Raw genomic sequence first — 10,605 nt, 5'->3', positions numbered from 1 at the left:
TAATCAGTGACCCCCCTCTCTGTCCCCTTTTTCTGCATGAGAAGATGGAGTGGGGGGTCACCAATTAAATGAAGTGGGCTTGCTGTGGATGTGCTGTCTTGCTGCATTGTTTCTGACTTAGGGCAGTGGATGAGATGCAGGGATGCCCCTCATCCAGGAGCCAAGAAAAGAGGACGAGAGGGGTGGTGAATGGGAGTGGAGTATGTGGCAATGAAATGGGTGGCAGTGGATTTATGCCTTTGGTTTTGGCTACCTCCATTGTAAGGGGGAAAAACCCCTTCGTATATGTATGCATGAAATGAACTTAAAATTTTGACATAATGGTGAAAACAAACAGGTCAATTAAAATCCACTCACTTATTTGTCATTCTTCCATTATGTTTAAAACATACATTCTTCCAGAAGAGTAGCACCTTTTACTTCATATCTTCAAAATGAAGTATGAAATATCGATCATCACCTTTTGATCTTCTTGGGTGCTGGTTCATCTACATCATCTTCAAGTTTTGCTCCTATATCATCCTCCTCCTCCATAACAGTACTTAAGTACTTCAGAATTGTTTCCTGGTTTTTGTCCTGTAATATGTATTAGATTTTATATATAAAACTTGTTAGTGTAACACACATTTAAAACATAGATTAACTTGCACAACCATTTATTAATATGTCTGCATCATAACTATAATAATAATAACCTATCTATATACAAAGAAAAGAAAAGAGAAGTAAAGCATAAGGTAAAGGAGGCAAAGAGGAGAACAGATGTGAAATTGGGTAAGAGTATGACAGAAAATTTTGAAAGTAATAAAAAGATGTTTTGGAAAGAAATTAAGTGAGGAAGAGGAGGCGAATCAAGTAGAGAAGAAAAGGTAAAAGGTGCAGATGGAGAGATGATAATGGAAGAGAAGGCAGTAAGGGGAAGATGGGCAGAGTATTTTAGGGAGTTGCTAAATGTGAAGGAGGATAGGGAGGGAAAGATAGTTGCAGTGGGAAGTGCTAAGAAAATGACTGTGATGAGTGAGGAAAATAAAGGAGAAATAAGGATGGATGAAGTGAAGGCAGTTGTTAAGATGATGAAAGCAGGTAAGGCACCTGGTTTGGATGGATGCCATGCAGAATGTTAAAAAAAAAAAGGAGGTACAATGATGGCGGACTGGCTGGTGTGGTTATTTAATGTTTGCTGGAGAGGGGTAGAGTGCTGGTGGACTGGAGAAGTGCCTGTATAGTTCCACTTTACAAGGGAAAAGGGGACAAGTGTGAGTGTAGTAGTTTCAGAGGGATTAGCTTGTTAAGTGTACTTGGGAAGGCTTATGGGAGGATCTTGATTGAGAGGATTAGGAGAGGAACAGAGGGAGTAATTGGTGAGGAACAGTGTGGATTTAGGACAGGTAAAGGTTGTGTAGATCAGATCTTTGTGGTTAGACAGATATGTGAGAAAGCTATAGGAAAAGGTAAGGATGTTTTTTGGGCTTTTATGGATCTGGAAAAGGCTTATGACAGGGTAGACAGGAAGGCACTGAGGGAGGTTTTGCGGATATACAGGATAGGAGGAAAGCTTCTAGGAGCTGTCAAGAGTTTTTACGAGAGTAGTAGAGCATGTGTGAGGATTAGAAATGGAGAGAGGGAGTGGTTCGAGGTAAAGGTGGGACTTCGCCAGGGATGTGTTATGTCACCCTAGTTGTTCAACTTATACATGGATGGGGTGGTGCAAGAGGTAAATGCAAGGGTGGTAGGTCAGGGACTGGAGATGGTTAAAGAAAATGGAGAAAAGTGGGAGGTGAGCCAGCTGTTGTTTGCGGACGACACTGGGCTTGTAGCAGGATCAGAGGAGTGATTAAGGAAGTTGGTGACAGAGTTTGTGAGTGTGAAAGAAAAAAATTGAAGATAAATGTGGGTAAAAGTAAGGTGATGAGATGTACAAGGGGTGAAAGTGGCAGTAGACTGGAAGTGAGCATTAAGGAAGAGCGACCGGAGGAAGTGGATAATTTTAGATACTTGGGTGCAAATGTTGCAGGAAAGGGTGGAGTGGAGGTGGAGGTAGAATGTAGATTGAGAGAAGCGAGTAAATGCCTTGGTGGATTAAAGAGTGTAATGAGGAATAGACATTTGGGAATGGATGCTAAGAGAAGATTGTATGAAGGAGTGATTGTGCCAACAGCACTGTATGGGGCAGAAACATGGAACATAAGAGAGGAAGAGAGAAGGAGTTTGAATGTGATTGAGATGAGGTGTCTGAGAAGTATGATAGGGGTTACTAGGCTGGATTGAGTGAGAAATTAGGAGGTAAGGAGGAGAACAGGGGTGGTAAGGGAGTTGGGAGATTGGGTTGATGAGAGAGTATTAGGATGGTTTGGACACATGGAAAGAATGAGTGAAGAAAGACTAGTAAAAGAGGTATGGAAGGCAGATGTGGAGGGAGTGAACATGAGGGGGCGTCCTAGGATGAGATGGATGGATGGGGTGAAGGGGGCTTTGGGGAAGAGGGGAATGTCTGTTGAGGAAGGACGGGAGAGGACAGAAGACAGGGGGTGAATGGAGAATGGTTGTATATGGATGATGCTGTGATGCATGAAGTGGAATGGGGGGTGAGTTAGTATGTGCGAGAATAATTTGATGCAGCCCAAAGGGATTTCTCCCCGTCTTCTCCTTTTCTGCATAGGGAGAACAGAGAGGGGGGTCGCCGATTTAATGAAGCGGCCTTGCTGTGGATGTGCTGTGTCTTGCGACACTGCCTCTGACCCAGGGCAGTGGACAAGGTGCAGGGATGACCTGTCATCCAGGAGGTGCTAAGATAAGAGGGAGGGTGGAGGGTGGAAGAGGGTGGAGTGCATTTAGGGATGGAATGGGTGGGAATGGTTTTATGCCTTTTTCTTTTTGGCTACCTCCCTTGTAAGGGGGAAAAAGCCTTGGTATATGTATGTATGTATCTATATACCAAGGGCTTCTTCCCTTTTATAAGGGCAGTAGCCAAGTCAAAGACATTATATATATATATATATATATATATATATATATATATATATATATATATATATATATATATATAATATATATATATATACACACACACACACACATATACCAATGGCTTTTCCCTCCCTTACAAGGGAGGCTGGGGTGGAAAAGGAAATGGCAGATGGGGCTGATGAAAGAATATTGCGATTTGGACACATGAAAAGAATGAGTAAAGAACGATTAGTGAAAGCAGTGTGGAAGGCAGAGGTGAAGGTAATGATGGGTTTTGAAAATGGATCACCACTTGCAGGTACTCACTGTTGGTCCTTGTGTTTGCATATAGTTATAAAATGCATATTTTTAAAGTTCCAATACCACTTACCTCTTGTTTTGTGAAATCAGAATTTTTAAAATTGTCTTTGGCAAGTCCTGCTTTACCAAGAACTTCTAGCTTAGTTTGGATAAGTGGCCAGATATAATCATCAACAGTGCCCTGTGCCACCAAATACTGCACAAGCACACAGTCTTCTTGACCAATACGATGTGCTCTGTCCTCTGCTTGCATTAAGATCTGAAAGAACAAGAGAAAAAAAAATGAATAACTTAACAAGACAATATAAACAATATTAATGCTCCATACATACATATACCAAAGGCTTTTTCCCCCTTACACGAGGTTGTACAATGTCACCATGACTGTTCAACGTGTATATGGATGGTGTGGTGTGGGAGGTAAATGACATAAAGATGGGTGAGGGTGAGAGTGGAGGAAAGTGGGAAGTCAGCCAGTTGTTATTAGTGGATGATGCTGTGCTTGTGGCTAATTCTGAGGGTGGACTGAGTTAATCGGTGCTGAAGTTTGAGAATGTGTGAAAAGAGAAAGCTGAAGGTAAATGCAAGAAGAAATAATGTCAAGATATGCATAGAGAATGATGATGGTGGCAAGTTGGGGTGAGTGTCAAGGGTGAAAGGCCGAAGGAAGTAATAGTAAAAGCAAAGAAGCTAAGTGAATATCTGGTGAGAATGAAAAGTGTTGTGAAAAATAGGTATCTGGGTATAAACACAAAGAGGTTGTGTGAAGATTGACCACAATTCTGTAGGCAGTGGAGAATTGGAATATAAAGGAAACAGAAATGTAAACTTAAATGTGTTTGAGGATGGATATAATAAGAAATGTAGAGGAAAATCAAAAGTGGTATTGGAAAGAGAGCTTTCAGATAGGGTAATCAAAGAACACTTAGATAATCTGGATATATGGAAAAAATAAATGAGGAAAGACTAGTAAAATGTCTGGAAAACAGAACTGGATGGAGTGAATGAGTGGGAGACCAGGAATGAGGTGGAAGTGAATGCATATACAACATATACCAAAAAACCCTTTCCTTCTTATAAGGAGGGGGTGGCTGAGTCAAAACACACAATCACCCTTCACTCATCCCGCACCCATTCAAAAACCCATTTGTTGTTCCTCCTATCTTGGCTCCTTGTGATTGAAGAGTTATCCCCACCCATTGCTCTGGTCTATCTTGTCACACATCTCTCATCCAATACCTGTTCTCTGTCTCACGTTCACAATTTTTGTTCCATTCATTCTTGAAACATGACAGTTTAAATTAATGTCAGACACTTTAACCATATGAGGGAGTAGACCAAGGACTAATGCATGATGTCTTGATTTATTGACACCTTTTTTCAGTGGTGAAGTTACTTGACATATGTTATTTAATGCTTACCCCTGGGTTCCAAAACAGCTCAGCAAAGACGACAAGGTTTGCTGCAGTTAGTGTGATGCCAGTATTAGCTGCAGTGATAGAAAGAATAGCTATACGGACTTCATCACTATGCTGAAATTTGTCCACCTGTTCCTGTCGCACTGCACCTGGAGTGCTCCCATCAATACGAACATAGCTGTAAATATATACGAATTAATAAGTGCAGATATACAATATGTATTCTAAAATAATTTCTTAACTTTTTACTATCAAAGGGGTCAAACACAACTATAACAGTTTGGTATCAGACAGAATAAAATATGTGCTGCATAATAACAAAATTCATTATACAAAATTTTGGCTTTAATGAACACCTGAATTTGAATGTGCATATCTTTGTATGCTAACACTAATAAAAAATTAATTTGTCTCCAATGTTTTGGGGCATTTTCACCTATAAAATGTTAAATCAATCAATTGTTGCCTTGAATTTTACTGTAAAGCTGTGGAAAACTCGCAGCCCTACAGTTGTTAGCAATGGTCCTTTGAACCTCCCACATATCCCTTTGGGAAGAAACTTTGGACTGTTATCTGTGCTGTATCAGTATGGTACTGTTTTTATGTTACTGGATGAGAAAAGTGTAAGAAATACAGCTGAAGTTGATAAGCCTTGATTACACAGGGGAAGTTGAGAAGCAAGTCAAGTGTGCATGTTACTTGAACTACAGGGTCTAACAGATAAATCCGTACAACTTCTTATCACATGTTTTAAGATTAATATCTCGGGTTATAATAAACAGAGTTATGAAATTTTCAGTATATTTAGAAAAGGCAATAAGAACAATGATTTCATTCAATGTAACCACCTTCAGCTGTTATGACGCTTTCAACGCGTTTACGAAACTTGGATACAGCGTTGATGATCTCAGACTATGATAATGAACCCACAGCTTTCTTGATGTCTGTCTTCAGGGTTGTTATACTTCTGTGTGGCTTGTCACATGCCTTGGCCTCAATTCGCGCCCAAAAATAATAATCTAAAGGGTTTAGGTCTGGCGAATTTGAGGGCCACAACTCTTTGTTCCAGAACTGCACATTTGACCCTTCGAGAAGGTTGGTGGTCCTCTTCGCTGTGTGGGCTGGAGCCGAGTCTTGTTGGAAGACAAACTGGTTGCCACTAGCCTTATCTTTCATCCAGGGTATTATTTTCTCTTCTAGAACTTTGCAATAGACAACGGCATTGACTTTCTCCTTGTTGTTGAAGAAGTGAGTGAAGACGTCCCCCTCAGTTGACACCACACAGAGCACCATGACACTTGCTGGTTTCTTCGTCGTTGTCTTGTGTTGAACCTCTGAGGATGAGGAGGCTATCCAGCGATCATTCCGCTTATTGAAAGTCGCATCAACCGTGAAAATCTTCTCGTCGGAAAAAAACTTGATGACTGAGCCATTCGACTTCATCCAGTTCAACAGCTTTTGGCACCTGGTCAAGCAGATTTCTTTCATTTTTCGTGTCAAAAGATGTCTTTTTCCTTGTGAGAATGAGGTTAATCCCAATTTCTTTAATGCTCTGTGAATTGTCATTGTGCTGACACCTCTCTTCTTTGCCATTGTCGATAATGGTAAGGCTGGATTTGCATTGACACTTCTCTTGAGACCAGCTAAAAAGCGAGGTGTTAGAATTCTGCCCCTTCTGGGCTTGTGAGCAGCTCGTTGGTCTTCGCCAGTCTCATCAAAACGTTTACAAACATCGTAAACAGTTTGTCTGGAGTATTTTAGCATCCTTATTATGGCGCTAGGAGTGTGACCCGCGCGACGAAGTTCGCATATGGCTGAACGTTTGGCTTGTTCCATTGCTTAATGTTTATTGCACCGGTGCTAGTATACAACTGGCTAAATTATTAGACAAATGGAAGTATCTGGAAACAACCAGAATTGCCATATGTTACTTTTTAAGTGCTTAAAACCTCTTCAAAGTTTGTATGGATTTATCTGTTAGACCCTGTAGAGTGGAAAGTGAGCATGTACATGTCCACATAGGCCAAGTCAGAGACAAATGGCCTGTGTGAACATATACTTGCTTGCTTCTTTCCTCTCCAGTTCAAATAACTTACATACTTGACTTGCCTTTCAACTTGCCCTGTGTAAATGAGGCTATAGAGATAGACCTTGGGTCCAGTCTGGAGACTAAGCATCAGCCCATCAGGTGCTGCACCTCCTGATGGTGGTGAGGGGGTTGATGGATTATGAAAATGGGCAGCTTCACTGTCCATCTTGCAGGACCACCACAAGCAGATATCTATCATTAGCCGTGAAAGTGAAAACCAAAAATAAAAGTAAAACTTTCAAAAAGTTAAAAAGTGAAATAAAACTAAAAGTAAATGTAGATCATGAACGAGTTGGATGGAGAGAGGCACAGGATACAAAAGGAATGTCTATCAAATGAAGAAGAATGCAAAGGATATGAGGGAACAGAGTGGTTGTATTTAGATGAAGAAATGATACTTCTTCAATGGCTTCTTTTCTACTCCATCATTTTTTTATGTGGATGAGGTGGAGAAGGGAAGTTTCATCAGGTCCTGCTGTAAAAGCACTATCTTGCTGCACTGGGTTCGAATCCATGTTAAGTGGTGGGAGATCAGGGGCAACTATTTATCCATGAGGTGCCAAGATGGAAAGGGGCAAGAAATGGGTTTGGATGGGTGTGTGATGGGTATATACAAGGCGTGTTTTTAAGTAAGTACCATTTTGAAATAAAAATGAAACAAGTAGACTTTTCGTAACAATTTTATTTTTACATGAACAAGCCCCCGGCTGCGCCGGGGGGCTTGGCCTGCGGCACTCTTCTTCTTCTTTTTCTTCTTCTTCTTCTTCTTCTTCTTCGAGTTCTTCTTCTTCTTCTTCTTCTTCTTCTTCTTTGAGTTCTTCTTCTTCGAGTTCTTTTTCGAGTTCTTCTTCTTCTTCTTCTTCGAGTTCTTTTTCGAGTTCTTCTTCTTCTTCGAGTTCTTCTTCTTCCTCGAGTTCTTCTTCTTCTTCTTCGAGTTCTTCTTCTTCCTCGAGTTCTTCTTCTTCTTCTTCGAGTTCTTCTTCAAGTTCTTCTTTTTCTTCTTCTTCTTCTTCTTCGAGTTCTTCTTCTTCTTCGAGTTCTTCTTCTTCTTCGAGTTCTTCTTCTTCGAGTTCTTCTTCGAGTTTTTCTTCTTCGAGTTTTTCTTCGTGTTCTTCGAGCTTTTCGAGTTCTTCTTCGAGTTCTTCTTCTTCTTCTTCAAGTTCTTCTTCTTCTTCTTCGAATTCTTCTTCGAGTTCTTCTTCTTATTCCAAATAATACCTTTGGTAATCCCCATGATCCAATTTTCCCCCATGTTTTGTAAAATTCTTATAACCCGCAAAGTAATGTTTTTTTAACTCACACGTACTCTCTCGCGAAATTTCTCCGTCAAACAACTCGAGTTTTTCAAAAGTTTCGTCACTGTACTTGTACGATAACAATTTCCGAAAAAAAAAACTCATAATATTAATAAATGAACAACGTGAATCAGATCAGTTCCAGTTGAAAACGTGAAACGAACTGAATAAACCCTTACACCTACCCAGGGTCCGGTGCGACCGTTTTGCCGGGTCTCGAGAAAAACTCGCAAACCGGAGAATTATTGTTTTATTTAGTATAAGAAGCCTGTACTGTAATCTACTTTTCAACATAATTATGGAATCATCTGACCTTGTTTAAGTTTGTTTTGTATTTGAAATGCCTCCTCCGATTGAGAATGCTGCCAATTGTGAAATACATGCTGTGATTTGTTTTCTTACTGCTAAAGGTGTGAAAGCACCTGAAATTCATCGTCAGATCAGTGAAGTGTATGGAGAAAACATTATGAGTGATGGGATGGTGCAGAAATGGGTGAGAGCTTTTAAAGATGGCCGTACAAATGTACATGATGAGGAACGAAGTGGACGACCTTCACTCATTACTGATGGTTTGGCGCACATTTGCACGGCCATCTTTAAAAGCTCTCACTCACCCATTTCTGCATCATTCCATCACTCATAATGTTTTCTCCATACACTTCACTGATCTGACGATGAATTTCAGCTGCTTTCACACTTTTAGCAGTAAGAAAATGAATCACAGCGTGTATTTCACAGTTAGCGGCATTCTCAATTGGAGGAGGCATTTCAAATACTCACAAACTTAAACACAGTCAGATGAGTCCGTAATTATGTTGAAAAGTAGATTACAGTACAGGCTTTTATGTAAAAATAAAATTGTTACGAAAAGTCTACTTGTTTCATTTTTATTTCAAAACAGTACTTACTTAAAAAACACGCCTCATACTTTGGTTGAGCCAATCCCCTTCAAAGGGGGTAAAATCCTTTTGGTATGTATGTATATATGTATGAACATAAGTAATAAAAACCTTAACATACAGCTAAATGATGATCAATACTATTATTAAAATTACTTCAACATATAATGAAAAATGATCATGAAACACATACCCACACTTGGAAGTACGGGCAACATCACAAAGGGCATCCAACATAAGTCTATGATGGCTAAAGATCAGGAACTTTTTGTCAGACTCCAGCAAATCTTTTACATACTCACTGTAATGAAAAATGTATTAAACATGTGAAAAAAGTGCAGAGACAGTCAGACACACACATTAATTTTCTATGTAATATTCTATAGGGAGGATTTTGGTTTGTATGTGCAGAGGTTCTATTTGGGTATTTCTACAGCTCTAGAAACTATTCTTTACATAGAACCCATTCTGATTTTGCCACAGTCAGGTTAGGATAGTGCTCATCACAGTGAACATTGGAGCATGGAATTTAATGAACTATGCCCTTGGTTGAACTTTGCTAGTGGCAGGGTTCAAACTGCCATCCACTCAACCTTCACCACAAGAATTGACATCCTAACCTACTCAGCCAACACATCCACAGCAGGATTCAGCTGCTGAAACTGGTTACTGCTTCAGCATCACCTTGTCCACTCCCTTAACTCTCTAGACCTAATGATCTGGTTAATATAACCTTGAACACAACTTACCATACTGCTTTGACCTTTAGCTGAGCTGTTTTAGCAAAGTACTGAAGGAGGAGGGTGTGCTTCTCAGCACCCTTAATAGAACTGCGGCCCAATTCATTAGCAGCATCTTGTAGTTTCCTCATAGACTCCAACATTGATTTGTCCTTTGAACTATGTCTTAAACTTAAAAGCACTGTCATTCTGGAATTAATAAAAAATTATGAAATAAATACTATAAAACTATTACAAATCTTGATATGAGCTCCTTTGTATATCAAATATTAGCAATGAAGTTCATAAAATAAATATATAAATACAAAAATTACAAAGAAAATATCATATAACATTTCCATTTTTGGAGTTTTATTTAACACTTGAAACCCTGTGATCAATTATAAAAGAATTCTTCTGTCTATCTATATATCAAGGGCTTCTTCCCCATTATAAGGCAGGTAGCAAGCTAAAGCACTACAGTGACTTCTTGTAGGAAGAATGTACATAGAACAGGAGCCTTAGTTGCCTTTTACAACTAACATGGAAATCATGGGGTGGAATTTCCCCCCCCCCTACCATAGGGGATAAAGTGTGGTAAAAGACATTGTTCTTACTATGAATATACCATGGGCTTTTTTTCCCCCTTACAAGGGAGATGGCCAAGTCAAAAAGCAAGTACCCACTCCCATCCACCACCCTTTCCTCCCTCTCATTTTAGCTCCTCATGAATGGCATGATTTCTCCACATCTTCTCCTTTTCTGCATGAGAGGATGGAGTGGGGGGGGTTGCCGATTTTAATGAAGCAGCCTTATTGTGGCTGTGCTGTGTCTTGTGACACTGCTTCCGACCCAGGGCAGAAGGCGAGATGCAGGGATGATCCGTCATCCAGGAGGTGCCAAGATAAGATGGAGGGA

The 10,605-nt window shown here is 40.0% G+C and overlaps 1 protein-coding gene across 3 annotated transcripts in view; it reads right to left on the bottom strand.

The window, feature by feature from the left end:
- Positions 1-270: 270 nt before the first annotated feature.
- The window catches only part of Marcal1 (SWI/SNF-related matrix-associated actin-dependent regulator of chromatin subfamily A-like protein 1), a 76,493-nt gene continuing 66,158 nt past the window's right edge, over positions 271-10,605 (bottom strand). For all 3 annotated transcript variants that reach the window (XM_076201889.1, XM_076201888.1, XM_076201890.1), the window contains 5 exons: positions 9,718-9,897; positions 9,162-9,269; positions 4,689-4,863; positions 3,338-3,526; positions 271-576 (listed from right to left, as the gene is read on the bottom strand). In XM_076201889.1, the coding sequence (XP_076058004.1) occupies positions 457-576; positions 3,338-3,526; positions 4,689-4,863; positions 9,162-9,269; positions 9,718-9,897 (772 nt within the window). In that variant the 3' untranslated portion in view covers positions 271-456. The remainder of the gene's footprint in view (positions 577-3,337; positions 3,527-4,688; positions 4,864-9,161; positions 9,270-9,717; positions 9,898-10,605) is intronic.

This window comes from Oratosquilla oratoria, chromosome 18 (assembly GCF_046742065.1).
Source record: "Oratosquilla oratoria isolate Oo_2021 chromosome 18, ASM4674206v1, whole genome shotgun sequence".
In the NCBI taxonomy this organism is placed as follows: Eukaryota; Metazoa; Arthropoda; class Malacostraca; order Stomatopoda; family Squillidae; genus Oratosquilla; species Oratosquilla oratoria.
Note: the sequence above shows the minus strand (reverse complement) of the source record. Positions and strands in the feature narration are given on the sequence as shown.